We start from the raw sequence: 17,387 nt of genomic DNA, 5'->3' as shown, positions 1-17,387 counted from the left end.
TCAGCCGGCAAAGGTGCTTGCTTCCAAGGCCAATGTCCTGAGTTCAATGCCTAGAACCTACATGGTGGTAAGAGAGAATAGAGTCCCCAAGGTGTCCTCCATCTCCACATGAGTGATATGGTACACCCATGCACACACAGACCACAGGTCTGGGCCTGCATACATACATACATACATACATACATACATACATACATACATTAAAGACATGCTTTTATTTCTCACACAGTCATAGCAATTCATTAACCCCATTAAATGTCCTCTACAAGCCAAGGGTATGAGGAAACCAAGTCTAAATCACACAACTGTTTTGAGCCACACCCTAAAGCCCACAGTCCAGTCTTTCCTAATGCCTCCTGCCCCCTTGTCATCTCTTACTGTCTCTAACCAGTGTCTCTGTGAGGGGGCACTGAGGCAGGATGGCATGGCTGGCTGGTGCACATAGCCAATACTTAGAGTCCAAAGCCTGCTGGATAGGGGTGAGCTGGGGCTGGTCAGGCTCTGTGCTCTTGCTTCTCTCTTGTCCCGGACCCAGTGGATGGGATCCTTGGCTCAGAAGCCTCTGCAGTTGTCTGGCCTTGTCCCATCCATGATCTCACTTGACCCTCATGCCAACTCTGGGATGCAAAACCTGTTGCTCCCCCTCACCACGAAGGGTGGTGACTGTCAATGTTCCATACCTGCCAGCTACTGGGACCCCGGCAACCCCCTTGCTTTCTTCCTGATTGAGAAGGAAAGTCTGAAGATGGGGACTCTTATAACCAGTGTGGGCTCAAGCCTTGATTCCTCCACTCTTGAGCTGTGCACACACCTTACTCTTTCTGGGCCTCATGAATGAAGATGCGGGTGTATGAAGGAATCACTGCGGTGCAAGCCTCCATGCCCCTCTCCCGCATAGAGCATGGGTGCAGGCTGGTAGGCAAGCCCCAGACAGGCAGACTCCGGGACTGTATGACGGCAGGTCGGGCGCTAGATGCCAAAGGGCGGGAGTCTGTGGGCTGGGGTTGTGCAGCCGTACTGAAGGGCAGGCACGGGAAGAAGGAACAAGTCATTCCAGGTGAGACAAAGGCATAGGAGCAGGAATAGATACCATGCAGCTTCCCATTTGGCTGGCTCAGGGTGGACGCTGACCAGAGGGATGTGTGTGTGTGTGTGTGTGTGTGTGTGTGTGTGTGTGTGTGTGTGTGATGACAAATGAGAGTTGAACAGCAAGCCTTGAAAGCAACTTAGCTTTAGAAAATGGACTTTCCAAGGGTGCTAGGGATGGGCCGTTTCCCGCCCCCCATGCTGACTGCCCAGTGTCGCCCGCTTTTACCCAGTCCCTAGGCAGTCCAGATCCCTGGGCAAGGGGCCGGGGGGCAGCTGGGGGAAGGTGCAGTTCCAGCTTGGAAGAGACAGCTGTGCAGGCCTCCTGCCTGCTGCAGGGGATTAGCTGACACAGCCACAGTGTGTTGGGGGGCACCTGGCTCTCCAGCTCTACTCACCCCAGCCTCTTTTAACTCCTTGCTGTCCAGGCTCTTCACCATCAGACTTACCAGCATGCTCAGACTCATTTTTCTGTGATCTTTGTGTTATGTGTTGGAGATACAAATCAATAAAAATCCCAGGCAGTGTCCACCCAGCCAGAGGCACTTGGATCCAATCCCCCCCTCATACCAGCACATATCCTCTGTGACTCTGGACTTCTCTCTAAAAGTCCTATCTTAACTGTTTCATGAAGAAGAAAAGAATCCTTCTATGACCACATGACCTGACTTTCCTTTGTCCTCAAACTAATTTTCTTCACTGTCTCTGTTTCCTCCCAAGACTCCATCCACCAGACACTCCGGGCATACAGGTGGACTACATGTCCCAGCCTCCTTTGCAGTTAGGTATGTCCTCTTCTTGGGCATACAGGTGGACTACATCTCCCAGCCTCCCTTGCAGTTAGGTGAGACCAATGCCTCTGTTCAGGACAATGTAATGAGAACCGCAGGAAGTAATCCACTTTTCATTTACTACAGCATCCTCTAACTCCTATGATGCATGCTCCCTGGTAGCATGGGAGAGTTGGATGGGCCATGTGGACCTTCCAGAAAGAGGAACCAGGGTGTCTAGGTTATTCTGGACACAAAGTTGCAGCTACTCAGGCCCACCTGTTTTGAAAGCTTTTTTGTATATAGGAGGGGAAAATACACTTCCATTATGTTTGAACTATAGAAAAGATATTGTGCACGCACGCGCGCGTGTGTGTGTGTGTGCGTGCACACACACACACACACACACACACACACACACACACACACACACACAGGAATTTAGTTTCCCATCTCCTCCATCTTTTCCTGTGGACAATCAAGGAAAGCCTAGAACTTGGAACAAGGCTTAGGGTGCAAAATATCTGTAGGGAGAGCTTCTCATGGACACAATGGGCTGGTAACGTTATACATTTTATTTCAACTCGAAACCATTCCTGACTCCGTCATCTGTCTTCCACAAACCACCGAACCCTCAGCACCTTGGGGAAATGCAAAAGACAGACCACAGAGGGGGTGCAAAAACCTTGGGACCTCGACTTGGAGCTGACAGGAGTGACAGGCATGGTGAGGAAAGGGTTAAGTGATCTGTGCACAGGATTGGCTCCCCTGTCGGTGAGGGCATTAAAATCAGCATGTCGCCTCCAATTTGCTGCGGCCTGACCTTGAACGTGAATCATTCCATCACAATGTCCTCCTTGATTTCCACAGGAAGAGGATTAAGCCCTGAAAATCGGGGCAGGGAACTTGAGCCTGCACCAAGGAGAATGGGATGGCTCTGCAGCGCGAAGCCCCCTGGTGTTTGCTAATACAAAGTCATGGGGTTTGCAGACTGGCCAGCCACCCTGCTTGGCCACCGACCCTCTGAGTGACGGCGTTAGATTGTGCCCTTGTTTCTCTACCAGTGGGACATGTGGCTTCTGGATTCGTCTAGTTTTATGTCCTGTGCAGAGTGAGGAAGAGTTAGGCAGGGAGATGTTGCAGATGTCCCTAGAGTCCTGGGTCTACTCTGGTCTGTGCCTCTTGTGCACACCGATGACCACTGAGGTCCTGCCATTTCAGGACCAAAGCTGCCATTGAGCTACTTGGCCAGAATCTCCAGGCAGGGGCATACTCAGCTGTGAAAACCCTTCAAAGGCATGAGACCAGCACCAATGAGAATGTGTGTCCCACACGCAGGCAACGGAGGAGCAGGTTCTGTGGGGACCTACCCATAATTTGCTTTTGCCATATAACATATGCTGGAGAGCCCAACACGTCAGCACCCTAGAGGGGTGCACGCTAGTCTGTAGTGTGGCTGTTCCAGCTTATTTAATTGTTCCCCATTGACAGGAACCCACCACTGGTATCTGTTCTCAAACTCAGGGCCGCGGTACAGCCTGCACCCTGGCTTGGCTTTCTTTGTTGGGTTCCCCCTTTGGATGCTGTTTCCTACTGCAGCTGCTATGACAAAAAAAATCAGACTTGGGGCCTTAACGCCATGCAAATGTATGCTCTCACAGTTCTGGGTCCCAAGCCTCTTTGCCCTTGATTTGAGCCTGGTAAGAAGGCTTGTGTTCTTCCTGGAGGCTCTAAGGAAAAGCCACTTTGTGTGAATGTGTGTGTGCACTCATGTGTGGATGTGTGTATATGTGGATGTATGCATGTGGGAATGTGCACATATGTATATGTGTATGTGTGTATTGCATGTGTATATGTGTATGTGAATGTGTGTGCATGCGTATGTAGTTATGTATGTGTGTGTATGTGTGTATGTATCTCTATATGTGCATGTGTCTGCATGTATATATGTGTATGTGTGTAATGTATATGAATGAATGTACTGCGCGTGTGTGTATATGTGTGTGCGCTCGTGCCCGTGCATAGGTCAGAGGTAAATCTCCAGTGTTGTTCCCCATCAGAACATGGTCTACATGACTAGGGTAGGGCTGGCTGGCCTGTGAGCCCCAGGAATCTGCCTGTGTCCACCTTCTCAGTGTTGGGACTACAAACATACCCCATCATACCTAGCTTTTTAAAAGAGTGTTTTCTTATGAGTGTTCTGCCTGTGTATGTACGTGTAGCACATGCATGGACTGAGCCCAAATCTTAGAGAGCAGCACTGCTCTTAATCTCAGAGCTGCCTCTTTAGCCCCCGTGCCTGGCTTTCTAAAGTGGGTCAAGGGTTGAGCCCTGCCTGCTTGCGTGGCAAGCCCCTTACTGACCAAGTCCCCGTGGGCTCATATGTTTGAATCTTAGTCTCCAGTAGGTGGAACTGTCTGGGGAGGACTGGGAGGTGTGGCCTCTTTGGAGAAGCTGCCCCATCATGGGTGGGCTTTGAGATTTCAAAAGGCTCTTGCAATCCCAGTTCTCTCTCTCTGTCTCGCAGTCGTGGATGAAGATGTGAGCTCTTAGACGTTCTTTCGCTCTGCCATCGTGGACTCGAACTCTCTGAATCCACAAGCCAAACTGAACACCATCTTTTCTATGCTGCCTTAGTCATGGTGTTTTATCACAGCAGTAGAGAAGTAACCAAGACACCAGCCCAGAAGCCTGGGTGTGCCCACTTCCTCCCTCCTTTGAAGAGAGCCCTACTCCATCTTCCGGTCACTGTATCCTCCCTGACTCTGGCCTTCCTGCCCCCTTTCTCAGGACCCATCTCAGTAATCCAGACTAATTGCCTCATCTCAATCACACCTGGAAAGACTCTTTGTCATGTAAGATGAAGACCTCTTCACAGGTTCCAGGGATACGCTGAGTGCCTCTTTGGGGGGCCACAACCAAGCTACACTAGTTGCCTAGAAGCATTGTGGCATATCAAAAGACTTTCTTCTCAGCCGGGCGGTGGTGGCGCACGCCTTTAATCCCAGCACTCGGGAGGCAGAGCCAGGTGGATCGCTGTGAGTTCGAGGCCAGCCTGGGCTACCAAGTGAGCTCCAGGAAAGGCGCAAAGCTACACAGAGAAACCCTGTCTCAAAAAAAAAAAAAAAAAAAAAAAGACTTTCTTCTCAACCAGCTTTCTGAGCTCTGCGCATGCTCGCATCGGTGCTGCTGGTCTTGTTTTCTGAGGACAACTGGACACCACTAGCTGTGGTCCTCTGTCCCCGTCCCTTGCTGTCGGCCCCACGGTGTGGGACACAGTCATGGAGTCCTCACCCTCACGCCTCACAGTACAGGACAGGGTTGGTGATTTGCTCATCAGCCTGGAGCATTTGGTCTTCCCAGGAGTGACCTACAGCCGTGCTGGGAGTGTGAGCTGCAAGGCTGGGAACAGGAAGAGGCAGTGGGAGGTGCCTGGGTGGGAGTTGGGGTACAGTCAGGCAAACTGTAAAAGTCCAACAGACCCCCGGGGCCCTCACAGCTGGTCCTCCCCTGTGTCCGAGGCAGGCCTGGCATCCTCAGAGATACTTGCAAGACTTCTCATAGTTTATTGGTACACGAACAAAATACGAGTTACAGAGGCAAAGCAGATGTGGGGACCATCCTGACACAGCACCCTTACCCCATAGGGGCATCAGGGCAATGCTGGGACCCGAACAGCATCAGGCCATGACCTTTGAGGCCCATTAGCACAAAGCAGCGCAGGGAGGAAGGGATCTGCAGAGTGGCAGGTGGACAGGAGCTCTGGCCCTGGCTTTGGGGGGAGGGGACACTTTGGTGTGGAGACTGGGCTGCTGGGACGCATACTCACATGGCTGCATTTTCACCTACAGACACTCCATCAACACAGTCCCAGACAGCACTGAGACCGGAGTTGGCTGAGCCACAAACACACACGTAAGCCTTTGCACAGACACACTTGCCATCCATCCCCTTGGAGAAAAGGCTGGAAGTGCCACCTGCAACCTAGAGCTACTTAGAGGGGTGGCACGGATGCCTGGGACCTGATAAAGAGATAATCCTTCACACATCTGCCAAGCTGGCTTGCGGGTGGGCATGTGGCACACAAAGGCACAGACCTGCACCTGCTCTTCTAATTTCCAGAACACCAGGGCATCCTCTGAGGCTAGAGAAGTTTAGCCTACTCTTCTGCCTCATAGCTCTCCATGTGCAGCCCTGAGCCCCCAGGCTCATCCTCTTTGCTTTGGGGAGCCCTACACCTCTTGACACAGGCCAGGATGTTACTTAAACCCCTTTTCCTTTCACTATGTTAAGAGGGCCACCAAATCTCAACCCTAAGCCAGCACTGGGTTCTGCTTTGATTTCAGTGTATCAGGAACGTCCCAGTCCCTCTACCAAGAAGCCCAGACCAGAGTCACAAATGTACGGGCCTTCAGCTACTGGGTCTGCAGCTCCTCCCTGACCTCAAGCCATGTAGCGTTGAGTTCCAGAAGCCCTGAGAAATGGCACTTTCTCACACACATGTGGAGGGACCCAGAGGGGGAGCCAGGATGGAAAAGGGGGGCTATTCTGGTTCCTTGTGGGTGCTGTTCACCGTTCCACACACAGCACGAGCAAGCTCTCTCCCATCTTCAACCTCTCTCTCCTAATCCCCTAGGCCAGCTGAAAGGAGAACATGGGGGTGGCAGGGGTGACCCAGACAGCCCTGGCACCCAGGCCTCAGGACCACTGGCAGGCACAGTCGGTCGGCTCCTGTACTGTGTAGGGCACCCAGGTGGCATTGGCGGCACAGAAGAGCTGCACAGAGCGACGCTGCAGCCCCACCTCACGGCAGCACTTGCAGAAGCGGGCATAGGTGTTGATGTTGTGATTGTAGATGCTGGCAGAAGGGCACCTCCCATCGCAAGACACCAGGTTCACCTGGGGAGGAGCGTGTCAGGAAGGGAGCCCGTGGAAGGTCTGCCTCTCCGTCCCCTCCGCCCCCTGCGATGCCCATCCCTTTACGCACAGGGGTGTTACTTCTGCAATCATTCTTGCGGATGGTCATGCGGATGGTCACCTTCTTGCAGGAGCGCCCATCTTCCTTACCTAGTAAGGGGCAGGGTGGGCAAAACAGTTGTGCCCCAGACTGGCATCAGGATGGGCTAGCCTGGGGTAGTTAATGTCATGCAAGAGTGTTCCTCTTCCAGGCTGGTGCCCACAGATTAATGTCCCTCTCCAACAAGGGGAAACCTTTTTAACCCAATGCCCCAGAAAGAGGTGGCACCAGAGGGCAGCAGCCTGAGCAACTAAGACAGAGGAGGACCCATGGGACAGCTGGATAGAACCTCAGGGCTCTGCACTATAAGATCTGAGACAAGAGCAGGCTGTCCCCATGCCCAAGGCCCAACACTTATTGTCACCCCTCTTGGAGACCCTGGATATACACCTCCGGCCCTCTCTGAGCTTCAGTGTTTCTACTCTGAGAGGACATCTAGCAGCAAGATTCTGCCATGAATGGAAGCCTCAGAACCAACCAGGATGCTCTACATAGCAAGACCCATGGGGTTTCCACAGCTCTCAAGCAGGGGTCAGGCATGGAAACTGGAAGTAGAGAGTTTCTTCTGCTCCAATCACAGCTCTCCAAGACAGACAGCCACCCACGAGACCCTCTCTCTCCCCACCTTCTTGAGCAGTTTTCTCCAGTACCTTGCACAAGCTCCAGTGAGACTTCCCTAGATCCCCTCTTCTGGAAACTGCAATTCCCTTCCTCAGCCTTCCTTGGCCCCTCCTTGGCCTACTCTGTCCCAGGCACAATCTGTCTGGCCAAATTTACACAATCTGTAATTTTGCTATGGAGGCCTAAGCTTGTAAGCTTTGGGTCCCTCATCTACATGGCCTTTCTCACCCCAGTGCGAGTTCTGTTCTCAGTGCAAAGATTCTTTCACACCTCAGTACAGATGTGTGGTTGTGGATTCTGTTTTGATGATCTCCGCCCCACCAGATTCTTTATGACTTGAACCCTGCAGAACTCAAAACCTCCACCCTGTAATCACCCTGCACCCCCGTTCTTCCACCCCCCTCCTGAAAGTGACATCCACAAAGGCCTTCTTTATGTCATGCCCACAGCTCCTGGGCCAGTGGCTGGCACACAATGGCACACATTAGATGCCTGCTAGAGGTGTGGACTTGTCCTGCAAGCCCACCGAACCCATGAGAAACCAACTGGGTAGAATCCCTTCTCTTAACTTCTGAGACTCAGCATAGAGAGGCAGGGGAATGGAGGGCTGCCCTGGCCACAGCCCTGTGGGCACCGGAATGAGGAAGGCTGGGTAACCAGTAGGAGAAAGCAATGGTAGCCCAGGACATGTAAGGATACCAGATATAAGTGGGAGCTGCTGAAACTCTGAAGATAGGGCTCAGTACCCAACATGCATGTGGACTAAATGGCCTTCACCAGAGGCAAGGAATCTCCCTTTCCATCATCCCCAGAGCTTGGGGCCACCTAGAAAGGATACTAGGAAATAGCCATGTGTCTGCCTGCCTCCTGTCCTGTGTACTTCTGAGAGAAGTAACTGAGAGGCAGTGGACATTAACCCATGTTGGATTGGTAGGTCTAATGGGGACCACGGGAAGCAAGCCTCCTAGGAAACTGAGGAGAGAGGGAGGCATAGGCCTCAGGCCACATGGGGGAACACAGAACATTCAGGGAGCATGAGGTTATGGGTCATAGATCAGCCAGTCAAGGTCTGGAGTAGAGCTTCCCTGTAGTAAGTAATGGAGACATAAAGGAGCTGAAAACCCATGGTCCTTTGGACACAGGGTCTGAGCATCCTGGAAGGGCAGACATGTGAACTAAGGTCACAAGGCTGATTGGTCCATTTGTTGTAGAATATTAGTTAAAGATGTGTTACATTCATTTATGCTGTGGAACATTTGTTTAATGATGCAAAGATGTGTTGCACTCTTTAATATTGCGTTTGTTTATAACTCTATAAAGCTGTGTTACTTTGCCTGTCTAAAACACCTGATTGGTCTAATAAAGAGCTGAAAGGTCAATAGCAAGGCAGGAGAAAGGATAGGCAGGGCTGGCAGGCAGAGAGAATACATAGGAGGAGAAGTCTGGAAAGAGGGATCAAGGATCGAGGGAAGAGGAGAGGAGGATGCCTGGCCAGCCACACAGTCACCCAGCTACACAGCCACACACGGAATAAGAAGTAAAGAATGGTATACAGAAATAGAGAAAGGTAAAGTCCTAGAGGCAAGAGGTAGATGAGATAATTTAGGTTAAGAAAAGCTGGCTAGAAATAAGCCAAGCTAAAGCGGGGCATTTATAGGTAAGAATAACTCTCTGTGTATTTATTTGGGAGCTGGGTGGCAGGCCCCCAAATAGAGTTAAAAAAAAAAAAAAAAAAAACCAAGTATCTGTGGTTGAGACGCTGGTTTCAACCAAGTATCCAGGTACCAGAAGCAAAGTGTGAGACACAGGTTCTCCTCTGACAGCCAGGGTCTGGAGGCCTAAGTCTCCCTCAGGAGGCACCTCCAAGACCAGCGCTCATGGCCACAGAGGAGAATCAATGAGGGGGCAGAGTCTTCACCAGGGACAGAGTCTTTACCAGGACAGAGGATGACTGGGGAGTGAATGACTTCCTGACTGGACTGGCTATGGTCTTTCATCTCCTGAAAGAAGCAGAGGCCTTATACTGGGACAAAACTCATGAACATGTGACCTCTGGCCACCTGATTATTTGTACCAGTGCCATGACCCTCAGCGGGTGGGTTATTCCTTCGTCTACCCACCTAGAGCTGCCCTCATAAATACCAGTCTGGCAACACAGCCTCGTGGGCATCTTTGTGCTCCCACCCCCTGCACGCTGCACCCCGGGTCTCCATGCTCACTCACACATCCTACAGCATCCTTCCAAGGACGGTACCACAGAGCCGCCGACCTAGAGGGGGAAGAGGAGGGGTGGGTGGGAAAGCCTTGTTCCAGGCCAGGAGCCAGCTTCCCAGTGACAGGCAAAAACAGAGCTGGTCTGTAATCCCAGAGGATAGCTACAAATTCTAGGCAGCCTGAACTACAGAGTCAGTTCCAGGCTAGCAGGAATACAAAATGAAATCCTGCCTCCAAAAAAAAAAAAAAAAAAAAACCAACTAAATAATACATAAAGAGGCTAAGGTAGTCCTCCCATGGCAGGAGCTCCATGAGAGACTGAACCCAGGGCTTCCTGCATGCTAAGCAGCACTGTACCCACTGGACCACAGCCCTGGGTGCCTGCTACCCAAAGAGGCAGAAGTCGTTAAATGTCTTATTATTAATCGTGGGAACCTTATGAGTTCAACTGTAACCCCCTAGTCCTCCAGGGATCCTCTTCTTTCAGTTGTGTTCACACTGATAGCCCTCCACACCAGGCTGGAAGCATGCCATCCCACCACAGGACTAAACTATGCATGCATGTAGAAGCCTGGAACACATATGTGCAAGAGTGTGCCTATCTGCAAGTGTGTCAGTGTGCGGTGTGTGCACTGGCGTGCTGAATGGACTGAGGTCCCTATGGAGTAGGAGTGATCGACAACCTGGGATGAGTCCTGGAACACTTGATAATGTGATTGCATGCCTTGATGTGTGGTCACATGACTTTTGTAGCTATGGGGTGTGATCGAGAAAAATGTGCCTGGAGAGATGTGGATTTGGTGTGCCGTGGCATCACAGGCCCCAGGACACAGGACTCTGACCCAGATCCCCCCACCGGTAAAACCTGGTGCCTTGACGTGAAGCCAGCTGCAGGGGGAGGAGGAGACACTGACCTTGGCACACTCGGTTTCGTTGAGCGGAGGGCAGCTGATGGAGGAGCGGACAAGGACGGCGCCCAGGGGAGTGCTGCCGCAGTGATGGCGGGCGCAGTCTGCAATCCAGGATGCACCAGGCTAGAGAGCACATGGGTGGGCAGTGAGGACTTCTGACCAAACGGACAGCACAGCCTGAGGACACGCACAGTCCAGGTATACAAGCTCAGACATACCACGCCCTAGTGTGGGCCCCGAGAGGACCTGGCAGTGGCGCTTTCCAGGGCCCATTCTCAGGGGGGTTCAGGGGCTATTTACCAAGAACAGGGAAGTGGTGCCATTGGGGAAGGTGAAGAGGCAGGACACGTTCCTGCAGGAGCCGCAGCAGGCCGCCAGGTCCCGTGGGTGGTCATACTCCTGGTTCTGAAGGCCCGGGAGAGAAGACAATTTCAGCCTCGTGCCTACATCCATCCCCCAGGTGTCTGGTACCTGCTTGTCTCTAGCAGACCCCAAGGCTGGAGCTCAGAAAGGAGATCCACAGCCTCCCTCCACCTGTGAGCAGGTCTTTCCTGTTTGCCTGAAGCCCTAGACCCAGCCCCGGGGAAGAGGGAACCCCACCATTGCAGAGGCAGCCCCGGGGAAGGGGGACCCCACCACTGCAGAGGCAGCCCCGGAGAAGAGGGAACCCCACCACTGCAGAGGCAGCCCCTGGGGAAGGGGGGAACCCCACCACTGCAGAGGCAGCCCCGGAGAAGAGGAAACCCCCACCATTGCAGAGGCAGCCCTGGGGAAGGGGGACCCCCACCATTGCAGAGGCAGCCCCGGGGAAGAGGGAAGTCCCACCACTGCAGAGGCAGCCCCGGGGAAGAGGGAACCCCACCACTGCAGAGGCAGCCCCTGGGGAAGGGGAGAACCCCACCATTGCAGAGGCAGCCCCGGGGAAGAGGGAAGTCCCACCACTTCAGAGGCAGCCCCTGGGGAAGGGGGGAACCCCACCACTGCAGAGGCAGCCCCGGGGAAGAGGGAAGCCCCACCACTGCAGAGGCAGCCCCGGGGAAGAGGGAACCCACCACTGCAGAGGCAGCCCCGGGGAAGAGGGAAGCCCCACCACTGCAGAGGCAGCCCCTGGGGAAGGGGGGAACCCCACCACTGCAGAGGCAGCCCCTGGGGAAGGGGGGAACCCCACCACTGCAGAGGCAGCCTTGCAAGTCATCAACAGCAGCAGCTCGGGTTCCAGACAGACCTCAGTTTGAATCTCAGTCCTGCCTTGCTTTTGATCTCGATCTCCCTCCCGCTCACTTTTCTCCGTTGAAAGATGGGCATAATTCTAACAAATTTCACTCAGGCAGTATTCTTTAGACTGTGGTAGAAGCCAAGCCTCTCTACCTTCCCAGGCTTTAACTTAGTCCCTTTGCTGTTGCTGCCCACGCCCCCAAGCCCGGCTCCTCTCCACAGGGGTCTCTGAAGGCTGCTCTGATGCCTGCTCTCTAGACTTGATTTCTGGAGCAGGCAGCAACCCGCTGAGGATCTGCCAGCCCAGCCCTCCTGACTGCACACACCCCACGTGGCCCCTACCGCCTCGCAGTGCATGTCGCAAAGGACAGAAGTGGTGTTGATCTGGTAGAAGCTGGTGAGAGGGTCCAGCACATCTGTGCATCGGGATGTATGGCACACGCCATCAGCTGAAAGCTCTACCACGGTCTGGCCTGGCTGCATCACCCCCAACTCACGGCTCAGACACACAGGGGCTTTCACTGGATGGGTGAAGGAGGAGAGACTGTCCTGGGGAGCCCAGTCACCCACCCTGGCCCCTCCCAGCTGACCCACCTGAGGTTCACCACCCTACGCCCCCCTGTATCTGCCCTTCCCCACTCACCACACTCATACTTGGCACAGCCACACACGTTCTCCACGCTGTGCATGAAACCCTCATCCAGCTGGGACTTTTCCCACTGCGGATGACAGGGGAAGTCAGTCAGCATTTGGAGTGGACAGCCCAGCCCCACCCTCAGAAGCAGCCTGCTACTGGACCTGCGTGCACTGGGCAAAAGAGGATGGCAAACTTGGGGTCCCTGAGCACCCAGAAGCTCAGTCACTCTCCTCACGGTCCAGCATCCTGTCCTCAGAGCCCCACCTGGCTTACACCTTATCCACGTCCTAGCTTATTTACCAGTTTCCGGGAAGAAGAGGGGATGGGAAGGGGAACAAGAAAGAAATGTGTGCTGGGACAACATGGGGAGCATAATCCAGAAGCAGCCTGCCATCACTTTACACACACGCTGTAATGGCCAGGCAGCCTGAAGGTTAAAGGTCCACGAGAGTCTAATCCTGGCTCTGTGATTTACCGGCTTCATGATCTTAATCTCAGCTTCCTTGTTTATATCATTGAGATCATCACAGACTCAATCTCTTGAAGCTGTCCTAACAATTAATAAGATACTTTATTAGAAGGACCTGGGGAAGTTCAGGCCTATGATAAGGTCTCAGCAGCTGGCGCTGTGATGATCATCAGCACCACCACCATCATCACCATCATCACCATCATCATCATCATCATCATCATCCCACCAACTCCACCATCACCATCGCCTGCCTCATCGTCACCATCCTCACCGTCCTCCCTACCATCTCCACCATCATCACCAGCACCTGCAGGACCAGTGTGCTTATTCCTCAGCACAGTTCTGACGCACAGCCAAGCTGACTCTCCAAAGAGAGGACACAGTGCCCAGAGTGGGGGGCAGAGCTTGGGGCATTTGTGCTGACTTGAAATCCAGGGCTCTCAGCACTAGGCTAAAGGAAGTGTCTCCGGGAGAGGGGAAAGGGAAGAGAGGAGAGGGAGAGAGAGCAGACAAGGAAGGGTGAGGACAGACGGGGTCTCCATACCAGATGGCATCTGGGCACAGGGATTGTGTCACAGTCGCACTCTGAAAAACAGAAGAGGCCAGAACCTACCTCACCAGGGATGTTCAAACACTGCGCTGCAGACCAGTTCCTCCTGAGGTTGTCACAACTCTAAGGAGGTAGGCAGAGAAGTACCAGCCTCCTCTCATCCCCACATGCAGGGGTGGAGCTCTCCTGCTTAGGTAGGTGGGCAGTCCTGACCATCAGGCTCCTGACTGGCTGTCGAGGGAGGTGAAGCAGGCCGACAGGACACCAGGAGATTTCCCTTTCTCTCTCCCCTATCCGCAGGGCCTCTCCAGGAGAAAACACTCGCCTTTCCCTCAGTAAGTCCCAGCAGCTGGGCTCTGCCAGCACAGCCCTGACTGGGCACAGTGGAGGCACCCGGAGCTCATGTAAGGGCCACATCAGCTTTAGCTTTGAGAACCAAGGGCCACAGGCCAGAGAAGCTGACAAAGTCCCTTCTGGGTCACTGGCTCATTCAACAAGGGGATCTAAATGCTCCCTAGATGGCTGGCTTGTTCTGTGCTCCAAAGACAGCGTGAGGATCAAAGCTGAGTATGATTCTGCCCTCACATAGCGCATGTTCTAGTGAAGGCCTGGAAAAGGCATCTCAAAGTCAGCAACAGAACCGTCTCCCAACTTGTTAAAGTAGCTTTCAAAGCTTTGTGTAAAGCTCACCCCCATTCACTATTGATCACTGATGTTGCGGTTGACCTTCCAAGAAGACCCCAGTACACGGACTGTACGTGCAATCAGGCATGGCAAGAACCACACTTTGAGAAACCATTCGTGATCTTGGGGAGGACGCTGTTGGGTTGCTGCATGCTCAGAGTGAGGCAGGAGGAGGGGAGCCCTGCACATGGCCTGGGGGGGGGGCGATCTCAGCTCAGCTGATGGTGGCGGGGGCTCTTTCCCCCACCCATACCTGACTGAAACGTACCACAGGACTTGTAGGGGCAGCAGCGGTCTGGGCTCCACACCTCCACCAGGGAAGTGCCCACGCCACACTGTACCTGTGGGCAGCGGAAGCTCTCACACACTGGGATGCATGCAGCAGGAGCAGGAGAGACAGGTGACAAATTAGTCTCAGACACCTCAGACTTTACAAATGCTCAGGCAGGACCCAGCGTTGGTCAGGCGGGGCACCTCCCAGCTCCCGTTGGTACCCCTGCAGTGTACCCAGACACCCTTTTCACACGTGGGACTCACCACACTGATACAGAGGGCAGCAGAGCTCCGTGGTATTCTTATGCACGGTGAGTGCCTCTCCTTCCTGACACTCGGGGATAGGATCTGGACACTCGCCACAGCCTGTGGGAATGAAAGGGTCACCACGGTCATTGAAGTTCCTCTCAGAGGGGGCAGGGCACCTAACCAGCCCAAAGCAGCATTTGGGAGTCCCAGGTATCCTGGCGTCAGAACCCATGTGTTCTTCCATGTCGACCCACAGTCTGGCACTGAAAACACACTGATTTCTTGTGCTCAGTGAGCTGGCAATAGCACAGGACCCATTTTTCTTTGTCCCACATCGTTTTCTGGGTAGCGGCTTCATCCTTCTCCCCCGACCCCTCTCATACAAATACCCCAGCCTTTCTCACAGCCACCCACCGCAGAAGTAGGAGGTACAGCAGGAGTCCCCTAGGCGGCCGGCGATTAGGACCTGGTCCTGGCGACAGGTGGGGACCTGCTCAGCCTCACACAGACCAGGGTCACACTCTGAGGAAAGGAGAGAAAACTGCAAGCTCCGAAAGCAGGGCCCGTCCAATCTCCATGCAGGACCCAGACCCCAGAGCACAGCCCCGGCTTCTCAGGCCCACCCACCCCCTGTGCCAACCTCTTACCGCAGCTGTAGCTGGGACAGCAGGAGTCCTCCTGGAAGTGGGTGATGAGGCTGTGGCCAGGGCGGCAGGTGGGAGCGAGGCCCTCACACAGAGTCTGGTTACACACTGGGCAGCAGGCCACACAACCTGTCACCTGGAGGTCGGCGTCCTCGCTGCCCGCCAGTACCACTGGCTACCCGGACACTGGGGCTCTTTACACACTCTGCCCCACCCCCACTCCTAAATGGCTGCAGAGTCTTAAGAGCAATGGACACTCCTCTAGGTGTCCTGTGGGCCTGCGTTAGCATCCGCACACCAAGATGGATGCCAAGAGCAGCCCAGCAGCCTCACATTACAGAAGAACCAGCCATGGTGCAGCCCGGGATAGTGATTTATGGAGTGAGTCTACAGGGGGAAGAGTGTTAGAGGATGCTGGCCCCAGACCTCTGTCCACTCCATACCAACTCCAGCGTCTAATTCTTGCCCCCGCAAAGCCTGGTTCTTATTCCCCCACCATGAACATCCCAAAAGATGCTTTAATTTTCCAGCCCGTCATGGCAATTTTCCAGATACAACAGGCACACTGGACCCTGTTGCCAGCTTATAGTTGAAGGCCAGGGACGTGGAGAGGCAGGCTCACCGCATACACTCCCCAGGCAGCAGGGGTCCTCTGTGGGCTGTAACAGGATCACTTCTCCAAAGCGCGGGCAGCTCTCAGGCCGGGGACCAGGGCAGTCCAGGTCCACGGGTATGATGGTGTCCGGGGCCTGGCACTGCTGCTGGCAGCAGCCACTGAGGGAACTGTTCCAGGTCTCCCCCAGGGCACGCGGCACCCCTGTGCTGTCGGTGCAGGCTGCGGTGGGGGTATGCGGGGGCGCAGGGGACTAAGGACCAGACTGTCTCAGGCGAGGACCCCTCTCATCTAAACATGAACCACCCCAAGGCAGACCTGGAAGGATGCAAAGCGGCCTCTGCCACGGTCTGCCCCCAGCAAAGGAGGCCCTGGTGTGAGACTGGGCTTGGGGGACCCGTCTGGAGAGGCCACACCTACCACACTTGTCCTCGGGGATGCAGAGTGCAGAGTGGCGCCGGTGCAGGATGGTACCCTCTGAGCACACGCAGCCCTCACCCAGCACTTGGCACTGCTCGGGGTCCAGCGGACCCAGTATCCCATCCTGGCAAGTTTCAGGGGGTTCACAAGCCGCTACACATGCCTGGTAGGTAGAGTCACTGGAGCACAGGAAGGCTGTAGGGATAAAGTGGGCATCAGGCCTAGTCTAGTACCCAGCAGGGTTCCCTGCTGAGGGCAGCAAGAGTGAGGAGGGGTGAGGAGGGGGAGCACAGAGGATCCACCTTGCCTCAGCAGTGCCTACGTCTGGGCCTTAACGCTGGACCTCCTTCCTCTAGATCTGGAGTCATCAAAGGATCGCTCCCTAGCCCAAATGCTGCTAACTGTCTTTTTTTCAAATAAAGTTTTATTAGAACACAGACGTGCCCATTCATTTGTGTAAATGTTGTTGGTGTGGCCTTGGGTTTGTTTTTGTTCTGTTGTTGCTGCTGCTGCTGCTGCTGAGTCAGGGTCTCATTACTGAGGCAAAATCAATCCTGGCTCAGCCTTCCAAGTGCTAGGACTACAGGTGCCAGCCATCACGTCCCATTCCTTTATATCTGGTCTTCATCTGTCTCCGCACTGCAAGGGTAGAACACAGTCCTCCAGACGGAGACCAAATGGCTCCGGCACAAAGACACACTATTCACTATCTGGCCCCTTGAAAACGTTTGCCAACCCCTGGCTTTAGATCGGTGTGTTCCAGTGGTCCGGACTGGAGACGGTGGATCTGGGGTTACGGCCCAGTACACACAAGCATGCTGAGCAGAGTCCCATCCCACACCAAATGAACCTCTGATGGGACCCAGTGCTTTTCCAAGTCCCCGTGTGACCAGCTGGGTTGAAAATCACTGCTAAATTGAAAGAAAAAATTCTACTACACATGATACATACTGCATTTTGTATTTTGTTGCATTTTTTAAATGCTGGTGTTGCTCTCTTCAAATTGGCTTC

General features: G+C 53.9%; 1 protein-coding gene across 1 annotated transcript in view; it reads right to left on the bottom strand.

Moving 5' to 3' along the window:
* Positions 1-5,450: 5,450 nt before the first annotated feature.
* Otog (otogelin) overlaps positions 5,451-17,387 on the bottom strand; it is a 71,968-nt gene continuing 60,031 nt past the window's right edge. The window contains exons 43-56 of the mRNA XM_076542832.1: positions 16,377-16,571; positions 15,966-16,178; positions 15,347-15,451; positions 15,114-15,221; positions 14,715-14,816; positions 14,446-14,544; positions 13,488-13,528; positions 12,478-12,553; positions 12,177-12,355; positions 10,920-11,024; positions 10,623-10,742; positions 9,718-9,763; positions 6,844-6,923; positions 5,451-6,755 (exon numbers count right to left, since the gene is read on the bottom strand). Coding sequence (XP_076398947.1) covers positions 6,555-6,755; positions 6,844-6,923; positions 9,718-9,763; positions 10,623-10,742; positions 10,920-11,024; positions 12,177-12,355; positions 12,478-12,553; positions 13,488-13,528; positions 14,446-14,544; positions 14,715-14,816; positions 15,114-15,221; positions 15,347-15,451; positions 15,966-16,178; positions 16,377-16,571 — 1,670 coding nt within the window. The 3' untranslated portion in view covers positions 5,451-6,554. The remainder of the gene's footprint in view (positions 6,756-6,843; positions 6,924-9,717; positions 9,764-10,622; positions 10,743-10,919; positions 11,025-12,176; positions 12,356-12,477; positions 12,554-13,487; positions 13,529-14,445; positions 14,545-14,714; positions 14,817-15,113; positions 15,222-15,346; positions 15,452-15,965; positions 16,179-16,376; positions 16,572-17,387) is intronic.

This window comes from Peromyscus maniculatus, chromosome 1, assembly GCF_049852395.1.
Source record: "Peromyscus maniculatus bairdii isolate BWxNUB_F1_BW_parent chromosome 1, HU_Pman_BW_mat_3.1, whole genome shotgun sequence".
Classification (NCBI taxonomy): Eukaryota; Metazoa; Chordata; class Mammalia; order Rodentia; family Cricetidae; genus Peromyscus; species Peromyscus maniculatus.
The sequence above is the reverse complement of the archived record's forward strand: the minus strand, read 5'-3'. Positions and strand labels throughout refer to the sequence as shown.